This window comes from Myripristis murdjan, chromosome 7, assembly GCF_902150065.1.
Source record: "Myripristis murdjan chromosome 7, fMyrMur1.1, whole genome shotgun sequence".
NCBI lineage: Eukaryota > Metazoa > Chordata > Actinopteri > Holocentriformes > Holocentridae > Myripristis > Myripristis murdjan.
Window position 1 is genome coordinate 7,578,991 of NC_043986.1, and position 27,752 is coordinate 7,606,742.

General features: G+C 41.6%; 1 protein-coding gene across 3 annotated transcripts; it reads left to right on the forward strand.

Annotated features, from left to right (window-relative positions):
• The first annotated feature begins 1,777 nt into the window (after positions 1 to 1,777).
• On the forward strand, positions 1,778 to 27,313 carry arih2 (ariadne homolog 2 (Drosophila)). 3 transcript variants are annotated; one of them, XM_030055611.1, is made up of 15 exons: positions 1,778 to 1,898; positions 9,170 to 9,753; positions 13,295 to 13,362; positions 13,682 to 13,754; positions 14,756 to 14,897; positions 17,180 to 17,301; positions 18,140 to 18,249; positions 19,201 to 19,318; positions 19,500 to 19,550; positions 20,598 to 20,619; positions 21,603 to 21,754; positions 22,899 to 23,042; positions 24,920 to 24,988; positions 25,261 to 25,377; positions 26,140 to 27,313. In XM_030055611.1, exons 2-15 carry the CDS (start codon positions 9,487 to 9,489, stop codon positions 26,209 to 26,211), a joined length of 1,527 nt encoding a protein of 508 aa, XP_029911471.1. In that variant the 5' UTR covers positions 1,778 to 1,898; positions 9,170 to 9,486; the 3' UTR covers positions 26,212 to 27,313. The 3 variants fall into 3 exon arrangements, with proteins under 3 accessions (XP_029911471.1, XP_029911473.1, XP_029911472.1); XM_030055613.1 differs by having other exon boundaries at positions 1,788 to 1,898; positions 9,196 to 9,753; XM_030055612.1 differs by having other exon boundaries at positions 1,793 to 1,923.
• Positions 27,314 to 27,752: the final 439 nt, after the last annotated feature.

A 27,752-nucleotide genomic window follows, 5' to 3' on the forward strand; every position in this document is an offset into this window, starting at 1 on the left:
ACACATACACGTGATCCCCTCCAGGCTCCCACCCAGTGGAAGTAATTGAAGCTGCAAAACCTGCTGATGTGTGTGTGATCTGGAGACAGCATCTGGTTAAAAAACTGTTTAATGAATGGCTGAATAATGAAAACCTGCCAAAATGAATTCATCCTCTCACATTTACAAACTCTGGACAGACACAGGAAGTTGGGATTACACCAGTATGTTGGTCTGCCAGTATGTCAGGCTGATATTTGTCTTTTATTAGCTGTGGATATCTTTGGCCAGTCTGCGTTGTCCACTGCTGACATGATGGATCAATTTTAACCTTCTTTTTAATTCACTTGATTGTTAAATTATGGTTACATCAATTAGTTCTTCATTTTAAGGCATTATGAATCTTAAATTTCTTCCCTGCTTTGAATAAGTGCAGTAGGCCTAACTGCTACATGACCTCAAAGACAGACCATGTAGTGTCAAAGTCGAAGGCTCACTGCTTTGTTCTCCTCAGCTGCATCCTTTACATTAGTAAACAAAGTGGAGTGACCTCCCATATGAAACTGCATAGTCTGCCTTTAAGATATTTCATTAATCTGAGTTTCAGTGGAGATTTTTATGTACGATTACGGCCTAAATATCAGTTTCAGGGACTTTTCCTTCAGTACAACATTATGGTTGTCACACTGAGTACTTGTAGTTTTTGGTATGATCAAATGTAGAGATACTGATTGTCTTCCCCCTGAGATTAAGGTGATAAATTTACAAGAAAAAAAATTACAAATTTGTGTGAAAAAAAATAAAAAATATTCAAACATTATAAAGTCACAGATTTAAGAGAGATAAACCCCTGGACCAAAAAACTTGGTCAAGGATCCAAGAACCAAGAACTGGATTCAGCAAAGTGTGGCTCCTAGAAAAAAAAAAAAAAAAGAAAAGAAAAAAGAAAAGAAAAGAGAAAAACGTAAAAACTCTGAGATTACATTGTCACAAATGTAGGAGAAAAAAAAAAGGTTTTCTTTTACTTTTTTTTTCAAGGAGCAAAGAACCAAGAAGCAGAATCAGCAAAGTGAGGGGATGTGGTTCCTTGACCAAAGAAAAAAAAAAAAGATTAAAATAAAAACTACTTTTCCAAATTTTTCTCATAAATTTGTGACTTTATATTTTCAGAATATTCAAGATTAAAGTCATACATTTCCATACATTTCTAAATTAAAATTCCAAATTATAAAGACACAAATTTGCGAGAAAAAAATTCTCTGAGATAAAACTTTTAAATCTATGCGAAAAAAACCCTCACAAATTTACCAAAACAAATAAAAAAAACAAAAACAAAAGAAAAACAAATATTCTGAGATTATGGGGTCAACCTAGAATCAGTAAAGTGAGGCAATGTGGTTCCTTAACCAATAAATAAATAAGAAGAAATAAAGAAAAGCTACTTTTCAAAGTTTTTTTCTTTTCAATTTGTAACTGTATCACCTCATTTTCGAGTTTTTCCCCTCATGTATCTGTGAGTTTTTTTCTCGTAAACTCACCACTTTTACTTTCAGAGAATATCCAAGTTTTTTCTCGTAAATTTACGACTTTAATCTCGGAAATTATGATTTTTTTCCTTCTCGGAATATTACCCGTCCCCCTCCCCCGCCTCTATAATATTTTTTCCCCCTACAGTGGCCCTAACATGCGGTCCAAGCTCCACAGATGAGTTCAACCTCAAAGAAACATCTCCATCTTTCCCGGAACAGAGGGGAGGCAGGCGGCTCGGAGCGACAGCCGCGGAAGTGACGTCATGTATAAATACCCCTGTAGCCGTCTGCCTTCCGCCTACCAAGCGGCCAGAGTCTAATCGCTGCCTGGATCCTCTGAAAAACCAGCGCCGCTTCCCACCGCGGGCCGAGCCGACACCGCTCCGGGAGGTAAACACGGACCGCTTCACTGCGTGTGAGCTGCTGTGTGGCTTGTTTGTGTCTGTCTTGTTTATTCCCGAGCTCCACAAGGCCTTGTTTACATCTCCATCCCCGGGCTCGAGTGTGTGAGAGAGGCGGAGGCACGGCGGGAGGGGAGGCGGGGGTCGGCTCGGCTCGGCTCGGCTAACTTTAGCCTTAGCTAGCATTTTCTCAAATTCGCGGCAGGGAACAACAGCAACGGTTGTTTTTTTAAATTCACAAACTTTTGAGAGGCTGTTCGCAAAACTCCCTGATTGTATAAATATGAATTTGAGAGGATTTACCAAGCCGTTAATTCACTCTTGAACAGAAATGTCAACATGCTAGCCAGGAAGCTAAAGCCTGCTAACGGTGGAGCCAGTCGCTGGGTGAAATGGACTTTCCTGTCTTTTTTAAGTTTCTGGACACAAGTCTTACCGGATGCCCTCACCTCAAAACAGTTTAATGTTGCTTATCTCGTCCCGTCCCCTCCTCCATAATATTATATTATATTGACGCGATCAACATCCCCCCCACCCCCTTGCTGAGTCGCTATGATATATTAGCCTAGCAATATGTGTGTCACCCAGTTTGCAGCCTATTTTTAGCCTGGACCGGGCGGAATGTGAGCATCCGTGCCGTCGCTGGGCTGGCACCGGGCTGGCTGGGCTTGCTGGCTGGCTGGGCTGCCTGGCAGGCTGGTTACCGCGTTTTCTTTCCAGCTGGATATTTGCAAAGTCATATTTGAACCCCGTGGCCAGCAACCTCTCTCTCTGATCCTGTGCCTGTTAAAACCCTCCTGGTACCTTCAAAGTGACCAGCATGTTTCATCAGCTGGGCTCAATTTGACCCCAGCAGTTTAAACCCCTCTGGAGAATGACCAGAATAGTGATTGTTAGCAAAGTTTATGTCTTGTTGACTGCCTAAATGGCCCTTTAAATAAAACATGACCCACCTCTCTCAGCACCTCTTGTACATCAAAGTGTGTGTGGGATTTATGTTTTTCCCTCCCAAAGGTCATGTGAACCATCAGTGGTTCTTGCACCTCTACAGGTGTGGTTAGGTTAGGTGAGGGCCCTGAAGCAGAGAGAAGGTTTTGTCATGATTATAAATTGCACGTTATAGTTCCCCAGTGTCTTCCAAAAGAACTAAAACAAATGTGTGTAAAATGTTAATATTTTTATATGTTTGATACTCCTAAAAAACAGCCTGGGGTCAGGTTGATCCCAAAGACACTTTTATGTTAACCCAGTTGTCCACATTAATTCGTACAAGTCATGAAATATGAGGCAAAAAACTATGTTGATTGTGTATTTAGAGGAGTTAAACATTGAATGGGGTCAAACTGTCCCCAAAGATAATAGCAGGGCTAACCTCTTAGATTGTCCCAGGATCACAGGTTGAAATAAGCCTAACAAAGGCCCGGAGCTGAACTGCCCTGTGAGGGATTTTCTTTACTTTTCATTGAGTGCATGTTGTACTTTATTGGAAATTTTTATTGCCCTGCCATTTACATCAAGCAGTCATGCGTCTGGATGCACATGCTCTTCTTCTCTGCTGTTGCACATACTTTTTTATGTATCTTTCTAGGGCACATGTTTTTATATTTCTTTTTTCTTTTTATATTTCTTATAATTTAATTCCTCTCTTGAGAATTTGAGCAACTGCAGCTGACCCAGTTTCCCCCTCGTGGATCAATAAAGTATTTCCGATTCTGATTCTTCTTGCAGTTATCTCAGTTGGTAAACGCTGTAACTTTGAGGTTTGGCTCTTTTCCCCTTGCTGTGACTATACTGTACCTTACCGCCTGGATTGCTAAAGTTGACTGCCGTTTTAGTTTGTCTCTCTCTCTCTTTCTCTCGTTCCCCCCCCAAAGCTAAAGCAGTCACCGGCTAATCCTCTAAATCGTGACATTAAGCCTGTACGCGTGCCTTGTGTCCCACACGTGTTTTATACAGCTACAATGAAGTAGGATCGAAAAGTACAGGAGATGCATGCAAGCAAGAGCTTTTTTTTTTTTTTTTTTTTTCATCTAAATCCGCCTTAGTGGTTTTCAATCCAGAGTTAGAATCACACACATGGAGAGCAGAGGTAGGCCTGCAGAGAGAGAGTTACAGACTGATAGGGAGAGAAACCAGGAGAATAAGAAGACAAGGAAAAGAAAGAGAAGAGGTTTGAGTTGTACTGTATGCAGCTTTGAAAAGCAGTGAGTCAAGCAGGGAGTAGGGTGGGTGTAGCTGTGATCTGATCAACTGAGCGGGGAGGGAGGGAGGGAGGGACCTTGGACCCGGGCCAGCAACAACCCCTGGCCTCTAGATCCAGGCTAGCTAGCCTTCTAGCCAGCAAACACAACTAACATTTTGTCCACAGACCACAGCAGTTCATAAATCCCCAACCTCATCAGCAAATTTCATTATATCACATGCGAACTTGTTTTTTTTTTTCTTTAAATATAACACATTGATGCAGAGTAAAGCTTGGGTGTAAAGTAATCATTTCTGGATATCTGTAGCAAAACAACCTCAGCAAGCAACTATCACTTTGTGGAGTTTCACATAAGTGGTAAACTGTGCGAGTCTGAAGATGCACGCTTATTAATGTGTGGGCAGATCAGGAAACAAAATGTTTTCACCTTCTCCACACAGTGGCTGGGAGTTTCCAAACAGTGCCTGCCAATTTGACCGTTTCAGCAGCCAAATATTAGTTGTGGGAAAAATAAGAGAATCTACAAACAGTTACTACCTGCTATAATCGTTTGGTCATTTAAAAGCCAAAATTAACGGCACTTGACCGGTAGAAAAACGGATCATTTCCCATCATGCTTGTGCAGCCGTGGTTGCGCTGGAGGGGGTGTGGTGCACATTATCAGGAGTGTGTTAGTTGGTCTCTGAGTTAAAATGTCAGGCAACCACAGGGTGGAAATGAACCACCAGACACCAGCCTAACACTCACATCTTTTGCTTATGCTGGGAGACTTTTGTACTCTTCCAGCCACTTGGCGGGACCCTCTTGTGGTTATTTTCTGTTCAAAGAATCATGTTTTGGTAGATTAAATTATATAAACCACGGGTATATTTTGGAACTAATCAGCAACCGTGGCCGGTGGATGAGAAAGTTCATTATCTGCCTGGAACCATAAGGTTTCAGGGCATGTCTCTGGAAACTGCCGAGGACACACAGTCACTTCATTCACACACTAATAGACAGGACTTGTTTTTGGAGGTTTGATATTGTCACAGTCTAGGACCTCACATACACTGCAAAGGGAACTCACAAGCAACACAAACTGTAACAAAAATGTAAACAAAAACACAGAACCAGTTCAGAGTGGCTGCCAGGCATGGTGCCAACTGAAAGATACTTTGAACAGTGTTTTCCAAAGGAGGTGAAGGCAGACGGTTGCAGGATGGCTGAAATGGGTCCTGAGATTTTGTTTGAGGAGTTGGGATCTAAAGCTCCCGACAGAGTTTTGTTATCAAAGCCTCACAAAGTTTGGGTCTGACTTGCTGAATGTTTTTAGTATCACAGCCAGGATTCTTTGTCTTTTTTTTTTATCTGCAGTGATAAGTGAATATCAAGCTCCACCTAAACTGTTTTCTTTTTTTTCTTTTTTTAAACCATACAACTAGTGTCAGCTGGCCAAGTGGCTTTTGGAGAAAACAAAGTGACCAGGTTCCAGCCAAAGGTTTACCCGTGTTTGGCTCGAGCTTGGTGTTAATTCCCCTCCATCAAGTCACAGCGCAGTTCAATCTGACTTTCATTTCCAAGGCAATCTACATTATTGATTTTTTTTTTTTCAAAAGTGTGATGTAAAAAGACAAATAATATCTATAAAATCTAAATGGCCCAGACTCCAATATAGCACTTCTTATAAGGTCAGTGTGATTTTTTGTGGATTGATTTAGCCTTTGGTAGTGCTTTTGTTTTGTTCTTTCCTGTTATTGATATTTAAGGCAGGTCTTAAACACACCAGTTTTATGTTTTGGCATCTGAAGGTGGGCTGTGATGATGGAAATAATGGTTGCTAAAATCATCTTGTATCTTTGTGCATTTAAAAAAAATCCTTCCACAGTAAATAACTAGAAGAGTGCGCTCAGTAGAATGCATTTCTCTGCCGGGCATGTTGTCTTACTTTGGCATGCAAATTGGAGATAGATATATAGATACGCTGCCTGAGTATGTCCCTTTCTCTGGTGCTTGGACTTGGGCAAAAAAAAAAAAAAAAAACATCTGAGGAGTTGGCGCTCAGTTGCCTCATAAAACAGGTTTTCAAAGGTTTGAATCAACACAGCCATGAGAGGTTCTTGATCATAAAGTCATAACTGTGCACAAAATAATATTAAGCTGATAGGTGAAGTAATGTGTGAGATGAGCTGCTGACAAACACACACAGACATACTCATGATCAAACACACAGGCCTAATACCCTCCAGGCTGTCACCTGGCAGAGATAATAATGCAGCCCTGCCATATCAGCATTACTGATCATTTTGCTTGGAGCCCTCACTGATGCTGAAAATGGCCAAGATTTGTTCCTCAAATCAGCAAGACCAGTTGTGATTAATAAAAGTCATTATATTGCAAATTAATTTGATTTAATTTGCAATAATTTAATTTTTTCTTTTTAATCCATGACTCTGCTGTAGGTGGATTGTAATATTTCTCCAAATCATCTTGGACAAATGGGTATTCAGACATGTAGGTGGCATTTTGAAGCGGTGTATTTAGATGATAGCCAGTTGCTTTCATTGTAAATGAAGATGAGCAGCTGAGACCAGACCAGTTGGTTTAATCTGGAGTATACAATGAAACAAAATTATTCTGGAGAAATGCTATTCACTGCCAGACTAATTGTTAGACCGAATGCTGCTTGGTGTCCATGTCGCCTGTGTATGCTGACCTTTAGGGTGCAGGCTAGTGTGTTTGCTGTGTAGAAGGCCCTTGACCTGAGCATTGACCGCTCTGTAGTGATGATGCAGATGGCCTGTCAGCTTCCTGTCAGGATAGGGAAGACGCCTGATGACCATGACTGAGTGACGAACACCGTGTTCTGCTGAGGGACACGAGATTGTGAAACTGTGGGAAGATTTCTTAATTCTAGTAACATGATTTTAAAGAAGTTTATACTTAGCGTTGCTTTCAGCAGAAATGAGAAGAGGTAGTGAGGAACATGTCAGTGTTAGGAATTAAACAATTGAGACGGGAAAAAATGTGCAGGAAACAAAATGAAGAGCTCCAATCGGCACCAACTCCTGCCCAAGCTACCTATCAGGAAAACCCGGGCGTTTGATGACCATGACAGTGTTCTGTATCAACCTATCTATTGCTATTACAGCGGTTACGATCTAAAAATAACCCGCAATAGGCGAAATTCGCGAAGTAGTCAGCTTTATTTTTTACAATTATTATAGATGTTTTAAGGCTGTAAAACCCCTCACTACACACTTTATACACTTTTCTCAGACAGGCATTAACATTCTCTCACTTTTCCCTCTTGTTTAAACGCTCTCAAAGTTCAAACCTTCGTAGTAAAATAAGTCCAGTATTATAGAATGAACGCAATCTGTACTGTACAGGAGACACAGCACGGAGGAGATTGATTGACAATGGTCTACAGTCCCTTAGCCAATCAGGACGCAGAACACAATGCGTTGTAAGAAAAAAAAAAAAAAACATGCAAAATTGCACTAAAAAAAATTCGCGAGACTGCGAGTCCGCGAAAGGTGAACCGCGTTATAGCGAGGGACAACTGTACTTTATTTATTTTCTATTCTTGTATGATGTTATTGTTTTACTATGTTTGCAGCTAAACGATACTGCTGCTGTCTCGGCCAAGTTCCTCTTGTAAATGAGGTCGTTCATCTCAACAGGAATCACCTCGATAAATAAACGAGACAAAATGACTTTTCCTGAGGTTTAAACCTCAGAGAATGCCAGCGTTTGTGGGAGGAAGCTTGGTGGCGGTGTTTGGTGTTAAAGAGTAACTAAACCCCAACCCGATCTGTGTGAAGCCTGACTTCTAATGGTGAAAAGTAGGGTGTCCGGTCTGGTGTCTGTCTGGTGGCAGGTGATGTCAGCACTCAGAGTACAACAGGTGGTGACATCACCTGCCACCAAAGAACAGACACCCTACTTTTTACCATTAGAGGTCAGGCCTCACACGGATCAGGTTGGGCTTTAGTTACTCTTTAAGTGGCTTGTGGCGCTTATGTGTGCACTTTGGAGACGGTGCCAGGCTTGCCAGGCTTGCATTTTTCCACAACACACAGTATATAGTACGCTGAAGTATCAGCAATCACAGGAGCAAATTGAAATTAGCCTAAATTAATACAGCATTCCTATAGAATCTGGAACGTATGGAAAATTATGGAAAATGAAAAGTTTGGGAATTGAGCAGATTTTCTTAAAAAAAAAAAAAAAAAAAAAAAAAAAAACAGGCATAATATTGTTTGTCATCCCTGATAGGTTTAATGTTCCACTGTTATTAGACATATTGTAATGTTCTCTTATTATAAAGAAAAATCAAATTGGCTTGCAAATCGCGCAGCTATTAAGATAAATCATCATGAACAGTGACCAAAATCTTCAGATCTGGTAGGGAAAACAATTAAGTTGTCGAAAACGTATGGAATTGAAAACAAAATGCAGAAGATGCTAGAAAATACATTGCGAACATAATAAGTTGAGTTTGCTGCCAGTCTTCTCATCAATCACCTAAACAGATCTTACATTAAGGCCTGATCGAGTGACAACTGGTGCTGCTAAAGTATTAAGTGTAAACATAAGAGTGCTTTGAGTCCCTGCACCCTGCAGCAAACAAACAGGTGAATGGGCCGTAACTCGGAAAGAGGAGAAGTGTGGTTTTCTGGAGCCCATTCACTCTTTTTTTCTTAAGTCTCCTTTATATTCTTAATCGCACCACCCTCGTGTGTGAACAGGTGACATTAAACATGTTAATAAAGTTGCACGGAAAAGTGACTTTTCACTTTATCAGCTAATTGTTTATATCATAATCTGTTCCTTTTTAAGAATTAATGTTCAAAATTCTGACATTTTTTTATTCAATTTTTATGTAATAATCTCATAACTCATAACAATGCATTTAGTGATTACCTCATAGCATGACAATAACAGTACAAACTTTTGATTAACGTATTTTTTTTCTCTTTCCCTCTCCACTTTTCTGCCTTTTTGCTCTGCTGCTCTCTCTCTCCCTCTCCCCTTCCCTCCTCCCTCCTCCCTTTCTTCTCTTTCCCCTATAGTTTTCTTTTTTTTTTTTAATCTTCAGATCCTGCTCTATCCAGCTTTCCAGATGAGTGACGGGGAGTGTGACTTCTTCTGCTTCTTCCGCTGCTGCTGAGCGCGCTCCGTACGCGCCTCAGTCAGACGGGGAGAGAGGACAGGGTGTGTCTGGGTAGTGTAGTCCTCCCAGGCACGAGGCGGCTGAAGTGCAGGGAGGGGAGCCGGCAGCGGGCGGGAGGCAGAGCTTCAAACGAGCCATTTCAGCCAATCGGACCGGTGCGATCCCAACAGGTAGGCGGGCCGTCTACCTGTCCGGGCGATTGATTCAGCCGATTGGATGTCTGTGGACATGAACAGCCAGGCTTCGGACAGCAACGAGGAAGACTTCGGGGTGAACTCTGAGGAGGAGGAGGATGAGGACGACGGAGGAGAGGAGGACGATCAAGGCGACATCGCCGGCTACTACGACGGCGTGGCCAGCGACGTGGAGCAGCAGGGCGCCGACTCCTTCGACCCTGAGGAGTACCAGTTCACCTGTCTGACCTACAGGGAGAGTCAGCGGGTGCTGACGGAGGAGGTCAACAACGTGGCTGCCGCGCTCAAGGTGTGTATGTGTGTGTCTGAGTTAGCACTAAAATTAAGCATTATCTGTCAAATATACTGATGTTATATTGTTTGTAGCACAGAAACAGACAGAAGATTCATAATTTTACATTTGATAATCGAGCAATTGTTTTAGTCATGTATCAAGTAAAAGTCCCAAACATTTACTTATTCCAGGTTTTCTCCCTTATCTGTGTTCATACTGTTATAAAATTCATACTTTTTTTTTTTTTTTTTTGGGCTGCTTGTCGGACGAAACAAACAATTTGACAACATCACTTCAGGTCCTGATAACATCCCATGAGCATTTGTCATTATTTTTGACACTTTATATCCTTAATGATTAATAGGAAAAAAATGTATTGATCAGTCAACAGTGAAAATAATCATTTCTGTGATGTACTTGGAAGGACAGAGCGTATGATTGATAGGTGTATTTTTTGGTGTGTTGGGCAGGTGGAGGGTTGAAATAACGGTATCTTGGTTTAGTCTAAAAGAGAAGAGTGGTTGGGCACATGTGCGTTGTGAATGAGTCAGTGATAAGGAATAGTGTGAAATATTTGGAGGGTAGTGACAGCGTGGAATATGGAAGTGAGGATGGGGAAGGATTGGGAAGAGGTTGAATAAAATGCAGAAGAATCAAAGTGAGGGATGAAAGGAAAGAGAGGTAGTTCTGTTGGGTCTGACATTGCTCACAAATCCAATCACAAGTGGCTGCTAGAGACACGCGATAATGCCAGATGTGGACGGTGATGATCTGTCTCGGCTGTCTACTTTTGATCGGATCACCCGAGGCGGCCGTTCTATCGAGTGTGAATGGAGCCTTAAAAGAGGCTCGCTGGGAGTGTGATCTGCAGCCTTTGTGCCCATCTGACAGTTCCCATTGTTCTGAGTGCAGTCCCTCAGATTCACACACCCTCGCTCTGAGGCTGAAAGAGGCCGGCGAACAGCAGACATGAGGTTATGTCATTCTGAATGTGGTCTTTTCGCTTCACGCCGGGCTGTGTTCATTCGGCACATATCTTGGGGAAAATGCTGAGCGTGCACGCCGTTTCCCTGCTTCACATTTCCACAGTCACACACCTTTACAGCCATTTACACCTGGGAGCTGCTTTGTGCAGCTAATGTGGGCAGAACTGAGCATCTTAAAAGGTACAAAGATGTGTGACGATTCAGCAACCCCACAGTTGCGTCACAATTTCAGTTTCGATTTGTTTTGTAGATTAGGGAGCAAAAAGCTACCAGTGTTTTATGTGTTTTAAGTATATATATTTTTTCATTCAGAGATTTGGGATAACAATATGAAACCAACAAATATTCTTTCAAAGGCAAAGGTCTACTTAGCGTGTTTAACACAAACATAAAAATCCTTTCAGTATACTCATCAGCTCAGTGTGTGGTTAGATACAGTGGGTGTCTTTGCAGCACTGCACTTTGTAGGGTGCATTGTGTATTGAACGGTTTGTTTTTTCACAGTTTGGTTTTACACCCCTACTTGTACCACTTTTACATCAAACAAGTGCGTATTACACAGGATTTTATTTTGTTTGTTTACCAGGACTAGTTGCAGAAAAACGAAGGTGTCACCGTTTACTTTAGCAGAATCCTTGTTCGCATGTTTCACCTCCAGGTTACATCTTCCAGTTCAACACAAATACATTGTTTTCTCTGTTCATAGTGTTGTTGTTGGTAGTGTACATGTTCATAGTGCACCTGCAGTATGAACACAAGTCAGAGTCCAGTCCAGAGGATGGTGATGTACTGGTCAGTTGTCTAGGGCTGTGGTCAACCAAAGAAAATCTCGGTCAACTAAAGTCCTGAAATTTCGACCAAAAGTCGACTAATCGGGGGGCGGCGGGAATACAAAAAAAAAAAAGTTACTATTTTTAGATTAATTAACTGGGTAGTAGCCTACCTGGTAGCCTTGTCCGCCTAAATGAATTATAAATAAACATAAACAACTCGTATTTGCAGTATATTAAATCGTTTTTGACCTAATTATTTTGCACTGAATGACACAGTGGCGTCGGTCGGCTCTGACAGCGCTGCGCAATATCATAGCCTATGATTTCCGAGAATAGCACTATGTCTAGCTGCCGTCGCCGCGGGTGTGTGCGCCTGCAGTTATATAATGATTATTAGACTAAAACTTTGAAATATGCCAATTCTGATATGTTTATACTCAAAACTGACGGAGCAACCTAACGCAGACATGTTAGCTTACCGTTTTAGGTGATATGCCATGTTGGTCGTTGAGCTGTGATACGCCAACTGTTGTTTGCAAAGTCCGCATTCGACTTTTTTTTCCATCTATTTTGGTAAAATGCTGCCACACTGACGACGTCTTTGACATGGTAGAGGACTAAATGTTGATTAAACATTCTTAATTCAGCAAATATTCAGAAAACCAGGCCTAATTTTTTCTTCTATTCAGGACATACGGGCCTACCTATCTGTCTCCGCCAGTGGGTTGGGCTAATCCAAAATTGTGAAAACAAGGGGGGTGTTCTGAAGACAGACTGTTACCTGTGAAACAGGGTGTTCTGAAAACACCCCCATTAGCACTTAGTGCTTTACCCCTGATAAAATTAACACGGCAAATAATCGACCAATCAGATTTTGGTCGACCAAGAACGTATCGACCAATAAATCGACCAGTGGACTAACAGACTACAGCCCTACAGTTGTCATATTACACAGGTTGAAGTTAGGATTGCATATCTGAAATATAGACCCTGCCCTGTATCATTGTACCTCTGCATCTCAAAAATGATCAAAATGCCTTGCTCAGCGGTACCTTGATGGTCGGAGGAGAAAAAAGTGTGTTTCTTCGTCTCTTTGCTCACCCGGATTATCCCAGTAGGTTTTGGGTTTGAATCGGCAAGCGTCTCTGACCAGTACGGTGAGCCCTTGACCTCTGCGTCTGTAGCGCCAGGTGATCTGGAAACATAATCCCACACACTCGGCCTTATCTTCCTGGCTCTTCTAACGCGATCACTCTGTTATTGCAACTGGGAGAATCCCTCACATCAGCCTGCTGGATGATAAATGACTAGATGTCTGGTTCCTAAACCGATAAGGCATTAAGGAGCGGTTAATGGAGTCGATGCAGCCTCTCCGTTGTTGCTTTAAAACACTCGCTCCCAAACTTGATCTCGGCGGATGCCCCTGGGGAATTCAATTGTTTTTCCATCTGTTTTTAGGAATCCGGGGAAGTAAACTGCCGTATTTTAAACACTAATGTCTTGATTTATTACTATTGATATTTATTATTGTTTTATAGTGTTTCCCATAGTATCTCTGCTTCCCATATATGGTAGGTATGTGGGAAACACTGCATTATGAGTGGGTTAGGATTATAAAGTTTTTCGTGTACATGCAGCAGTGTGAGCTTAAAGTCAGCTGCAGGGAAAACAGGGAAAACTGGGGATACGACGCCGCTCTGTGTCGTCAAAGTGAAGTTGAATTTGAAGGCGATCAGGATGACTAACGTTTTGACTGAAGCATCTTTCTCTGTCTCTCTCGCCCTCTCCCTGTCTCAGGTTTCACCGGCGGTAGCTAAACTGGTCCTTGTGCATTTTCACTGGCAGGTTGCACAAATATTGGACAGGTAAGTGTCATCTGTCTTCGTCTTTGACTCATTTCTACAATCTGTTTCTCATTCGCCTTCTTTCCTTATTTTTCTCCTTTCTCTGTGTCTCTTATTTTTCCAATCTTTCTTCTTCTTTGTCACTCCTTTTTTTCTCTCCTCTTCCATGTTACTACTTTGTTTCTCCCTCTGTTCCTGCCATTTCTAGATCTTTCTCATTTTCTTTCTCATTTTTCATTCATTATCCTTCTTTCTCTCGTTTGCCATCTCTTTATTTTTATTATTTCCCCGTGCAAAATCTTCTTTTTTCATTATTTGTACGTATCGTGTTTCCCCTCAGATATAAGTCCAACTCGTCCCTGTTGTTGTCGGACGCCCTGGTCCAGCCCAGCAGCACCTGCAGATCAGTCACTGTGAGTGCCAGCCGACCGCCTGTGCATGTGTGGTGTAAAGCTTGATATGTGTGGAGCCAGTTGGCCTTGGGTCTTTTTTTTTTTTTTTTTTTTTTTTAACACTAATACCTTTTCTTTAAAAATCAGAACTGGTTTTCAACAATACGTTCTCGTGTGTATGATTCTTTGTACACGCAAATCACATTTTGTTCTCTATCTCAGTTTCAGTGTGAGGTTTGGCTCAGAAAAAAATATCTGCTGGTCAAGTTGATACAGCCTAAGTTGATTCAACATTACTTTGATATGATCGTGGATTATTGAATTTAATACTGAATTTCATTAACATTCAGTGCTTCCTTCGGTACAATGTGTTCTGCAGGCTGAGAACATTAAAAAAAAAAAAAAAAAAGGAGTGGAAAAAACAGAGCAGCACTTTGACTGGTGTAGTCCAGTGTAAAGAGCCAAGCGCTTTGAAAACATCCACCAGGGTCAACGAGTTCATCGCTGTCTTGATCTGAATCCCACAAAACTGTAGCCAGGAGCAAAACTCAGAACCGTTTCATTTTAGAGGCGGCAACGATGGACGCCAAGTCAAATTATCAAAAACTCACTGACCAATCCAGATGCTGCTGCTAAGCTGTGGAGGTCGAGTGCGGCGACGCATTGTTTGATGGTTTTTCTTAAACTTTCATTAAACTTTGTTTTAGTATTGATGTCCAAATTCTGGTGTTGTGACAACATTGGCTGACAGCTGGTGAAAATATTCTGATTTTATGCTTGCAACCCAAAGTAAAGCCAGTGGTGTGACCTGTTCCTAACAGCTTTTTCCCCAATTTTCTGTGAAAGCTAATTTATTTTTATTATCCTGAATATTAAACGTATCCAGTGTAGATTTCCTCATAAACGTGCTTGGATTTGTTTATATTCAAAACACGTGTATGTCCTTAAGGCCTAATAAAGACTGACTCAAAAAACTGTTTGCAATGCCTTATTTTCTGTGTGTGTGTGTGTGTGTGTTTCAGGCCCCCCAGTCCCTGCAGTGCGGTGTGTGTCTACAGGTCGTACGGAGGGACGCCCTGCTGGCTCTGCCCTGCCAGCACTCCTTCTGCAAAGCATGCTGGGAGCAGCACTGCACTGTACTGGTCAAAGATGGCATGGGAGTGGGTGAGTGGCAAATGTCTGTGTGTGTGTGTGTGTGTGTGTGTTTGCATGTGTGTGTATTCATCAAAGTTGGCATGGGAGCTTGTGAGTCACACACTCCCTTTGATGTGACGCTCAGAAGTATCTGTCCATTTATCTGTTTGCCCGCCTCTCCGTCTCTGTGTTTGTGTGTGTGGTTTGTGGTTTGTTGGAGCGTGAGTGTGTGTTTGTCAGCTCAGGGCTACATTGTAGTTTAAGTCCTCGGGTCCTTTTGAAAGTTTATTTTGCTCCGCCAGACCAGCTGGGTCTGCAGACCGCTACTTGATACATCAGTCACATAATGATACCGTGTGTAATGACTGAAAATACTGAAGATTTTGGGTCTGTGTTTGTGCCTACATCCATATTTGTTTACTTACTGTGTGTGTCTGTGTCTGTGTCTGTGTGTGTGTCTGTCTGTGTGTGTGTGTGTGTGTGTGTGTGTGTGTGTGTGTGTGTGTGAGCTGTGACTTTGAAGATAAGTGTGGTGTAATATCAGGTTTTGATGACTCCCATCTGCTGTAACATTTACCAGACATCCATGCACCTTATGACTATGATAGAGAGAGTGTGTGTGTGTGTGTTTGTGTGTGTGTGTGTGTGTCTGTGAGCAGGCAAGCAGATGGATATGTAGGTGTATACGTGGATTAGTTACAGTAACTTCTTTGTATACGTGTCTGTGCTAAAGAGTGAACAGTTTACCAGTGAGTGAGACTCCCTGTCTGTTAGAGTGCGTGTGTGTATGTGTGTGTGTGTGTGTGTCGGTGCATATTTATGACTCAGTGTGTGTCCCTGTGCTACTTTCTAACACTCTCTCTGATAGCCTGCCCACATGACAAAGTGGGTTTGACCTCGACAGAAGCCTGGCTGAAGGCACATCACACTGCTGTCAATGTACCACTACACACCCAACATGTTAAACCAAACACACACACACACACACACACACACAGTTGGAGCATATTCTCCTACCAACAGACCTAAAAGACTCAAGAAATTAATACTGAGAAGAAAATAATGGTAGAAGAGGGTTGTTTTTGCACGTCATGGAATTCCTTGAAAGTTATGAGATTTTCAAAAAGTCTTTTCCACGCAAGGGAAAGTCAGGAATTTAATGAATTCCTGGGACGAGTCATGGAATATCGTGGGAGTTTTGTCAGCCTCAATTTTAAAACGGTGACTAATTACTGACCAAACATAACATCTGTCTTCCTTTATGTTCGTGTTATGTTCACTGCCCACATAAAATAAATAGGAATAATCAGATTTCACAACACCTGAAGTGTGTTTCCTGTTTTTGGTCAAGGTAAAAAAAAAAAAAAGAATAAAAAAAAAAAAGAAAGAAAAGTCATGGAATTTTACGTTTGACATAGACTAGAAACCCTGTATGCTGCAAAAGCTGCAGTGCCGGCTTTTTTAAAAAAAAAAAAAAAAATTCATTGTGATAATTCAGTCAGAGTGTGAAACAGCGAGATGAGTCACTTCAGGTCGCCTTGTCCTCACAGTTTTACCACTGTGTTACAAACTGTATGGAAGTGAAACTTGACACTAGACTTACAGCCCTGATGAAGGCCTACAGTGGTCAGAGCATGTTGACTTTTTTAACGATTTCGCCACTGCAACAAAGTATTTTAATATCTCATTCTTGTTTGTCACATTTCTTGATATTTGGAGTGCCTGGATTGCCCTCTTACGTACCCAAACACCTCCCATTTCCAAGAGCACCTGGCACGTGTTTTATCTTTGATCATATAAAGCAATCTGTCATTTTTTTTTTTTTTTGTTTGTAAGACATAATATATATGTTACACATTGAAACTGCACTGTCAGAATGGCTGCATTTTATTGTTGCACGATATATTGCAGCCCTTGTGTCTTTCACATTAGAACATGATCTGCTATATGAAAGGGTGTGGCGCGTCGATGGTAGTAAAGTTAGAGTAGCTCTTGTGCTGCTTGGCACTTGTTCTTACTGTGTGTGTGTGTGTGTGTGTATGTCAAGGTTAGAAAGCAATTGCAATAAAATTCTTGTTGGATCAAAAGTGGACTTTGTACATTTCATAGCATTTATATATAATGTATTTTTTTTTGTTCCTTTTTTATTCATTCAGTCCGAGTACTAGTTATGACCTTCGACTTTTAAAACAAAAGTATTAAATGCAACTTGCCTGTCCCTGTTTATTATTCAGCACTTGCCATAATAAGCTTAGTGTGTGTGTGTGTGTGTGTGTGTGTGTGTGTGTGTGTGTGTGTGTGTGTGTTTCCAGGTATCTCATGTATGGCTCAGGACTGTTCCCTGCAGATGCCAGAAGACTTTGTCCTGCCGCTGCTGCCAGGAGAGGAGCTGAAGGACAAATACAGACGCTACCTCTTCAGAGACTACGTCGAGGTGTGTGTGTGTGTGTGTGTGTGTGTGTGTGCGTGTGTGTGTACCCAAGCTATCCGTCCAGATGCTGCATTGATGAGTACATGTATAGCAGCTGAGCAGTGAGAGGGATTAATCTGACACAGCATTAAATCTGAATGCTCTCATCTCTCTACTGCTCTGTTCCGTCTTTCCTCCGGGTTCGTTCAGGTACATTTATGCAGTGTGATGTGATGATGTCTCAAATTAGAAAAGCTGAAACTACAAGTTTGGTATATCAGCAAAGAAACTGTGCGATCAACAAAGAAGAAAACCCCTTGTTGAATTAATAATGACGCAGGCTTGGAATGATCTGATATGGTTCCTTCTCATCGCACCGCCGGTTTGAGTATCCTGGAAAACATTTGTCCACTCGGATCACATCGAAATGTCCCACCTGCTGTTATTCCTCTTTGTTATTTCCCATTTGTGGCTGCATGATGTCAAGTTGGTGCATCAGATTACCGCCAAGTGCATTTGTTTGCTTTCATCCTTTGACAACATCTAGCAGAGGGCTGATATTAATGAAAAGGTAGAAAAAGGCAATACTAATTTTTTGTTTTTTATGATGCGTTGTTTATTCATGTCTACCCCACTGATGGAATTTCACTTTGTTCTTTATTTTTTATGACTTTTACAATTTTCACGGTTGGATGGAAAGATTGCTTTTATCTGCATCCAGCTGAATCTTTCCCATTTAAATTCACTGATAGTGCCAGGTAATATTCATCTAAACTGAGCTGAACCTGACCGCTGATCTGTGTGTCCTGCCGCTGTTTTATATTGGATCTAATCCTCTGCTCTGGCTCTCTGCGTCCTCCAGAGTCACTTCCAGTTGCAGTTGTGTCCGGGTGCAGACTGTCCCATAGTCATCCAGGTCCAGGAGCCGCGGGCACGCAGGGTGCAGTGTAGCTGCTGCAGTGAAGTCTTCTGGTAAGACAGACACTCACATATGGAGCTTCACGTACAAATAATACATGCAAACGGGTTTAATCTGAAATTGTGCTTGAAATCTTGATCTGTTGTGTGACTTCTTCTCTATCGTACAAACAGTCATAAGTGAACTCCAATGTGTTTTTTGGCCGTTGGTCAGACTAAGGAAGCAGTTTGAAGACGTCACTTTGGACTCTGCTTACTTCCATCGAGCATTTGTCATTATTTTTTGGACACTTTTTAGACCACATGATCAGCAGTATTAACATGTATGGGTTAGTTAAATGCACTTTGCTCATGGAGTGAAGATCACTGTGGATTCATTTTAGTATGTAAAGATCCACAGGCAGTGAGGCAGCTGAGGATTTATTCGCTGCTTTTGGATCATTTGACAAGTTGGGCTTCGGGCAGACAGTGTACAGACAGAGCTTCTTTTTAAGGCCCTTGTTTGGTGGCATTTTTGCAGCAGAAAAGTTTTCTGTATCTGCAGGGGAAGCTCCAGTCAGAATGCCATTTATGGAAATTTTCATCCAGTTCAAAAACAATTGACATTAATCAACAGGAGTAATAACAGAATCAAATTCTTGTACCTATTTTTTGTGGATAATACTGTGATCAAGATAAGTATAAATAAAGGTTTTTTATGAATGAGGCCCTCTGAATTAACAGATTACTATTACATGATGTCAGTGCACATACATATATTTCCCTCTTTATACTTTCACGGCCATGCAAGTATTAAAAAAATAATATTTTTACAGATGTAAACATGCGGGTACATTCCTTCTTCTCAGGGTTATTCACTTATTCTTGAACATTTCTTACTTTTAAAAAGAAACAATTTTTTTTAAACCTTTGTTACCTTGCCTCAATTCAGAAAACAGCCACATTTATTTCATGGAAATCTTTGTAAATCTCCCTCTCTTTCTTTTTCTTTTCTCTCTCTGACAGTTTTAAATGCCGTCAGATGTACCACGCGCCCACAGACTGTGGAACGATCCGGAAATGGCTGACCAAATGTGCCGACGACTCCGAGACGGCCAACTACATCAGCGCACACACTAAAGATGTAAGACGGGCGTGCACACACACATAAACACACACGATGATGATACTGGGACGGGCGTCAAACTTTAAGCAGCATCAAAACACTTCAAACAAATCAGTCGTCCAGCTTGGAAATTGTTTGCATCTCATTTTTCTGTATCTTAGAATGACACCTGAATTTCTTCTATTTTTTTCCTCTCCAGTGTCCTAAGTGCAATATCTGCATTGAGAAGAATGGAGGGTGCAATCACATGGTGAGTCAGAGCATCATAGGAAATACTTAAAATGTGTCCAGATACTGTGAGCTGGCAGCCTCACTTTCAACTTTCATTAACTTTAATAATTTAGGCATTTGAGCCCATCACACCCGGGCAGCAACACAGCACCTACACTACTCACAAAAAGTTAGGGATATTCAGCTTTCGGGTGAAATTTCAGGATGAACCTAAAATGCATTATAACCTTTACAGGTGAACTTAATGTGACCTTCTGTAAACTTTTGAATGCACATGTCCAGCTGTTCAGTGTTTCAGTACTTTTTGCACAAGTTGCTGTTCTCTAACAAGGAGTTTAACGGCAAAATTCACATCAGGTGTTTGATGCTCCAGCTCATCGAGGTCGTATCATTAGGGAACGGCTGCTGGAGACTGGGGTACCTCAAATGGAGTGGCCTGCACTTTCTCAGACCTGAATCCCATAGAAAACCTATGGGATCAGCTGAGTCGCCGTGTAGAGGCTCGGAGCTCTGTACCCCAGAACCTCAATGTCCTGAGGGCCGCCCTTCAAGAAGAGTGGGATGCCATGCCTCAGCAGACAATAAGTCGACTTGTGAACAGCATGAGACGTCGTTGTCAAGCTGTAATTGATGCTCAAGTGCACATGACAAGTTATTGATACTGACATTTTTTGTTGTGGTATATCCACCACTGTTGTTGGCTTTTGTTTCAATAAATTGTTTGAGATGAGGAAATCACCAGTGCATGCTTCTACTTAAATGCCCTACTTTCATGATATAATATCACTGTAGCGTGAACATTTTACATTTTCCATAAATTTCACCCAAAAGCCAAATATCCCTAACTTTTTGTGAGTAGTGTATGTTACTTGCAGTTTCCTCGATTTTTAGCAGACACCTAAACGGCCTCTAAGTTGAGCCTGATGAGATAAATGATGCGCTGCATGTCGCTCAGATCTTCTCTCACTCATGCTGAAGTGTGAATGACATAACGTGTTGGTCATGTCAAGTAAAGTTTCCAGTTGACTACGTTAACTTTCATTTCCTCTGTCTGTTTGTTTTCTAGCAATGCTCCAAGTGCAAACACGGTAAGTTGTGCATCTCCGGACCTCTACCCTGAAAGTATGATTTCCTGTTTAACAGTTCCTCGGTTTTACAAGGAACGAACACTGTGAGGGTTAGAGGTTTGTTTCCCACGGTGGCAACAAGGGAAGCTCTGATATGTTTTTTTTTTTTTTTTTTAGCCTGATATGAATATCCAGTATCTGTTATAATAACATATAATATTTTGTTAGAATCATAATACAAATGCAGGTAGCATTTCAGACAGGCCTTCCTTAAGAAAATTGTTTTTACTAAAAAGGCCATGTTAGATTGACTGTTGTTAATTTCACTGTTGTAGTTGCAAAACCTTTGAGAAAGTCACACAAGAGCCACAATTAGCCAAATATCAGCAGTACAGATAGTAATATTGGACCTGTGCAGTGTTGCTCTTTAAAAATATTGGCTGATACTGATTGTCTGCTCCATCCCACTGGTGGTGCTATAAGGTGCTTCGCTGTCCACCTAGTGGTGTGTCATGTTAGCCCAAAAATTATTGGTGATCAGTCATATCTGATCAGTGGAATCACACTACATACACAATACAGCCTTTATAACATCCTAGTTGCAACAGAAGCCTTGCGTCTCAGTTTGTTTTATGTTTGGGCTTTTTGTGACCGGTGACGCTGTCATCTGTTGAATATTTTAATATTTTATGTTTAATGATCCAGAAACCAAGCATACCTTTTAAACTTGAAAAGAAAACATGATTGATGCACATATCCAGGGCATGAAAATGACCTTGTGGACAGACATTTACACATTGCAAAAGTCATAATTCCATTATTTTACCAGCCAAAATACCAGCCACAGGCAAAACTCGTATTCAGACATTTATTTGACAACCAGTAAGTGCAAGCAGTAATTTTTCTTCGTGATATTTTGCTCTTGCTTTCTGCTGTAAGGGAAAGCAGTTTCTTAAAAAAACTGAAAACCGTTGTTCATGGGCCTGTCTGTGAATTTCCCGCAGACTTCTGCTGGATGTGTCTTGGCGACTGGAAGACCCACGGCAGTGAATACTATGAGTGCAGCCGTTACAAAGAAAACCCTGACATAGTCAACCAGAGCCAGCAGGCTCAGGCCAGAGAGGCCCTCAAGAAATACCTCTTCTACTTCGAGAGGGTGAGTAGAGGACACACACCCACATAAACATACACAAAAGTTACAGGACGTGTTCACCAAAAAGGGAAGATCATTATCTATTTCTCATGACGGTCGAAACACAGTGAGGTTTGTGTGTTCACATTGTGAGTTACCTGGTGCAGTTTCATGAGCCTGACGGAAGCTGCAGAGCTTATTCTGCCGGTGGTATACTTTTTTTTTGACCAGTTCATACCTGAAGTGTGGGAATATACCATTTTTAACCAGCAAATCCCCATTTTGTGCAGCGAAGGCTCTCTTCTACTGTTGATACATCCCATAATTGCACTATGTGATTCCCAGTGCTTCCTGTATTCTCTGCTTCCTGCTGAAGGTCAGGCTGAGCTCATGTTCCTGCTACTGCTTCATTGTCCATGTATTCAGGTTCAGACAAATAACTTTTAGCAGAGAATGACAGAAAATTACACTTTCCTGCTGTAGTCGTCTGACATTTTTCTGTTATGGTATGATAGTCAGGTAAATAAGCAGTTTGAGGACTAAGTCACTTTTTGTGCGATGTAGAGTTTGTGTAGGAGCGTGCAAACACAAAAGTGGGGAAGGGTTGTGTGTTCACGTCTAGTAGAGGGGGAGCATGTGATGTGGCTGTGCGCAAGTGTGAATGCTTCAACAACAAAAAAATCAGCTGTGTTTTGACCAGCACTTGCCATATGCTGTATGAAAACAAGCACCGACACTCACTGAACTCTTCCCTGGATAAAAATCAAGGTTAATCTGTGTCTCTGCAGTTGGAGGCCCAGATGTCCCATACGAATTTTGTATTGAACGTTTTGTTTCCTCCCTCCAGACGGAGACTCGTATCAAGTCCCCAGTCAGTCGGAGGCTTTGCCATCAGGCACACACACAGGGGCACACTCAAAAAAAAAAACTCTTTTTGTCTTGTCTACCTGCGGGAGAGCAGTAGCTTGTCTCTCCAGTCAGAGGCTGAGACACAGCAAATACAGAATCTCTCACTTGGCAATTCAATTCACAAATCAATTTACAAAATCACCGTGTCCTTCAAAACAGGGGAAAGAAAAAGTCCTAAAGCCCTGGATTTGCCACACAGACACTTTTCTTGTTCTCTCTGTCATTCACCCTTTTCGCTGTGGTTTGTCTTCCCCGCCAGTGGGAGAACCATAACAAGTCTCTGCAGTTGGAGGCCCAGACGTACCAGAGGATCCAGGAGAAGATCCAGGAGAGAGTGATGAACAACCTGGGAACCTGGATCGACTGGCAGTACCTGCATAACGCTGCCAAGCTACTGGCTAAGGTACTCGCCCAGAATGTGAGATGAACAGAGAAAAAGGACAGGGAGATGGGTAGAATGAGCGGCGGAGAAAGAGAAAGAACAACAATGACAGAGGAAAGACAGAGGGAGCAAGAGCAACATGTAAATGGAATTGTGATGCTGAGTAAACATCGGCAGAATTTAGCCACTACAAACAAAAAAAAAACACAAATGTAAGAAATTAATCAGTTGGAGGAGTGAAAATGGATTAATATACAAATACTTGTATAATCAACTTGTTACTTTTAATAACTTTATTTCTATTGATGCAGAAAGAATGAGCAGAGAGGCGGGTGGCTAACATTAGCTGCCAGTGCTGAGCGAGTAAGGAAAAATGGGAGGACATAGACAGATAGCTCACAGTGAAAACAACAAAAAAGTAACAACAAGCACACCACCAAACAGGCTCGACAATGCTAATGTTAGGACATGCACCTACAGACATCTAAATACATGTTTGTAATGCTCTGAGGGAGACCGTTGTCGAGCCGCCGCAGCATTTCCTGACGATAAAATTATCTTTGCAAGTGGTGGACCTGATTGTCGGGAGTCGAGCGCCAATTTGATAAATGTGACCAGCACGCCAACTCATGAATGGAGCCACGGCTGCGAGCGGTGCCAGCAGTTCACTTCAAACATGTTGGACAAATAAAGCATGCTATCTAATTATTATCTTATATTCTACATTCTATTTTATTGTTTTTCATCTTGTTTTTTTTTTTTTATATTTTATTCAGTATCTTATTCTTGAGTTATTTTATTATTGCTGTGTTTTTACTGTTTTAAATCATTTCATATTGTTTTTATATTTTTATTCGGTATCTTATTCTTGAGTTATTTTATTATTGCTGTGTCTTTATTGTTTTAAATCGTTCCATATTGTTCTATATATTTTATTCAGTATTTTTTATTTTTATTTTTTTTAAATTAACCATATTTTATGAGCGTGCATCGGCCTCCTTGTCCTTTCACTTCTTATTTTATGCTTATTTGTCAATCAAGATGTAAAGCACCTTGAATATCATGCATTTGTTTGAAAGGTGCTATATAAATAAAATTTGATTGATTGATTGATAATGTTACTCATGATTTCAAAACTGATCGTCGGCTTCTCGAGGAAAATTTAGAATTTGATTGTCAGATCTCCTCTTGTAAAATGTTTTGAAGAAAAGTTTCCTCGTCAGGCAAACCGAGCCATCTGTCAATGCTGTAATGGAGCAAGCAGATGTTGCCTTCAGCTGTTCTTGAAAATAATTGTGTGTTCAAGTACAGAGGTGATGAAATGGACTCTTGAGAGAAAGAAAAAAAAAAACTTTTGGTAATGTTATTACACAAAATAGCCCAATACAGAGAGTCACTTTGTGCTGCAGCGGCAGAAGGAAAAGGAGAATATTCACATCAGTGTTGTAATTGATTTATTTTAGTGTGTTTACCGGCTAAAAGATGTGATATGCAACTAAAAGTCAAAGAAGGAGTGGGAATTTTGCATCTTTACATCTTGTGTATCATGTGACGTTTGACTTTCCCCTCAGTGCTGGCTGCTTTGTGGAGTTCAAGTGTGCTCTTCCCGTAAATACGATATTTCTGGCAGCCTTCAAAGGCAACATCTGCTTGTTACTGTAGTGACAGTTGGCCCAGTGCAGGACACGAGATGATGCGATAAATATGGGACTTTTGGACCCACAACGCGCTCGTTTGGCTTCAGGACATTTGGAATAAGCTGATTACACTGGAGTGAACCGGCTCCATTCACGCGCTCTCTTCAACTTTGATGCTGTGTTGAGCGTGGAAATCAGGAAAACGTCCAGTTTGAGATGTTCAGTCCTGAGTGTATGTTGTGTTTTTTTTTTTGTCTCCAGTGTCGCTACACGCTGCAGTATACCTACCCCTACGCCTATTACATGGAGTCCGGCCCACGCAAGAAACTGGTGAGCAACAGCCACCTCTCCCACCTCTCTTTTGTTTGTCAGAGGGTTTTTTCCCCCTAAATGTGTCATATTATCAAGGGTGATCTTATTTTCTTCCACTTGTTTCCCTCTGTTGCCCTCCTGCGACCCATTTTGACTTTTGACTTCATAGGTAAAGACAACAGAGATTCATGCTGTCATTGTTTGTCTCAGTGGAGGAGGAGAAAAAAAAAAAGAGTAATTTCACCTCCTGATTTTGTCTCGCTTTTTTTTTTTTTATCTCCACCCTCCAGTTTGAGTACCAGCAGGCCCAGCTGGAAGCAGAGATAGAAAACCTGTCGTGGAAGGTGGAGCGAGCCGACAGCTACGAGCGAGGAGGCGAGGGGGAGCTCAGCGCCAACGACAGAGGGGTAAGAGAGGCCGTGGGAGTAAAAGAGGAGGGGAAGACTTGACAGGAGGAGTGGTAGGAAGGTGGAGGTTATTTAAATGACTGCAGAGGAAGACGAGCAGGTGCAAAACATTATAGGGATATTTAAAGTTTTTAGGAGTTTTGCAGCAGCCTGTTAGTCAGTTTAACCACCGAGTGACAAGAACACGGACACATAAATCATCAAATGTGTCCTTGGTAGCAGTGTGTTTGACACAAGTTCAGGTTTGGCTTGTGGATCCTGCATTAGTGGCTCGCATCAGTTGATTTAGAGAAAATTGCGGGTAGCGGGTCAGATGTTTGGGTTCAGGTCGGACACAGGCGTGTAAACCTGGCCGTGTGCTCAACTCCGGCTTCTACCAGAAAGTTCAAGTACAACTTCTTGGGGCTTTGAAACTCTTACAAAACTGATCATATCAACTGAAAAACAGTACAGTCATCAACCTAGAGACAACACTGTTTTCCCTCGTTTCTGAAAAGTTGATGTTATGGAGATACAAGGTTTCATTAATGTGGATTTGATCAAGCAGGTAGAGGCAAACAGCTACAACAGTCTGATAAATTTAGGGAATTGCAGTCTTTAAAACCAGCAAAAGAAAACACTTAGGTCATATCACAATATTACAGTATCCACAATCCCACATAATCCCAAGAGTTAGGAGCTACAAAGGACATTTTCCATTTGATCAGCACTTTAATCTGTGGTGCCGTGTGTCAAGTGACTGAGGTCGTCTCTGTCCTGCAGGATCTGGAGAATCAGATGCACATCGCCGAGCAGAGGAGACGCACGCTGCTGAAGGATTTCCACGACACCTGAAGCCCCATCACGACTGCAAAGCACCAGCATCTCCCTCCCTCCTTCCTTCCTTCCTTCCTTCCCTCCTTCTTTCCTTTCCTCCCTTCCTTCCTTCCTTCCTTTCATGAGCATCCCCCTCGGTGCACACATTCTTCATCGCTCATTCGCTTCTCTGTTTTCGTCTTCTCCTTCTCTCACTCTCATTTGCTGCAGGGTCACAGAATGGCACGATTGTATCTCCCTCCTCCTCCTCCTCTTCCTCCCCCTCTGCTCATTTACATCTTTCGCCTTCAGAGCATCACGTCCGCCGCGGTTTACACTTGTGACATCAGTGCAACTTTTGCGATCTGATCATCGAGGCCGAATTTTTAGGAGAGCACAACACCGATGGAGAACACGGATTATGCATTTGATTTGGCTGTGTTCATTTGAAACGTTGATGCTCCAGAATGATCAGCGATGAACTTCATGTACTCAAACCACCAAAAATTGTAAGGGAATTGTTAATGTGAGAGAACCAGGCAAGGCTTAAAAAAAAAAGTTATGAGGAGAGAGGATAGGTTTTTTTGTAATTTTTGAGAAATTAAATTTAGATGAGGATGATTTCGGAGGAAGGATATTATTCACTGAAAGGTGGTGATGAGTATTTATAATTAAATTTACATTGTGCCCCTCCAGCGATCAGACGACTGAAGTTGTGTCGAGCCAGTTAAGTGTAACCTCGACCGTCACACACACTACAGCACCCTCCATCGTCAGCATGCACGTGCACTCACACACACGCACACATACACACACACATACACAGTCATGCTCAAACACTCCGCAAAGGAAAATGAACATTAACTATTAATTTGCCTCCTTGCCCTCCTCCCCCTGCTTCCATCTCGTCCATTCTTTACTTTCTTTTCCATCCACCTCCACCTTCTCTTGTTGCTTTTTTTTTTTCCTGTTTTCTTTCTGCTCACGTTGTTCACTTTTCTTCTGGAAAATGGCTGTTGATAGATAGATCGTTTAAAAAAAAAAACTGAAAAAAGAAAAAAACAAAAAAATTGCTGTAATTTTCAACGGTTGTACATTAATACAGAAATAGAGTTACTGAGAGAGAGTTTTTAAAACCGGACCCTGGCTCTTGTGTGTTCATTACAGATGCACGCACATACACACACACACACACACACACACACACACAGTATGTCATTTGGGACAGGTTTGAAGGGGAATAACCAGGTACACATTCGATGACAATCCCATGTAAAATCTGGCTACTTGCATGAATATTTAATGTTTCAGCTCACAGAAATAAATGATGCACCACAGAAAGTATCATCACACTGATGGAAGTTAAATCGGCATTTTCAAGAACATACACTGACATTTTTGGAAAATACAGTGGTTTATTTGTTGGAAGTTGTGGCCTTAACTATATCACATGAAACAATACGGTGATTCTTTATTAATCCCTGTAGGGAAATAACTTCTACTTGCATATTGTCGCCTACAGTTGCCTACAGTCTGCAGTCTCTGAAGCAGACAGGGAGTCAGTGCCTGGATCAAAGGCA

Bases quoted from the DNA above. Each gene is read 5' to 3' on its own strand.
- arih2 (XM_030055611.1), top strand. From the start codon at position 9,487: ATGTCTGTGGACATGAACAGCCAGGCTTCGGACAGCAACGAGGAAGAC. The intron at 20,620-21,602 runs GTAAGTTGTGCA...AATTTCCCGCAG, and splicing joins ATGCTCCAAGTGCAAACACG to ACTTCTGCTGGATGTGTCTT. The intron at 25,378-26,139 runs GTAAGAGAGGCC...TCTGTCCTGCAG, and splicing joins TCAGCGCCAACGACAGAGGG to GATCTGGAGAATCAGATGCA.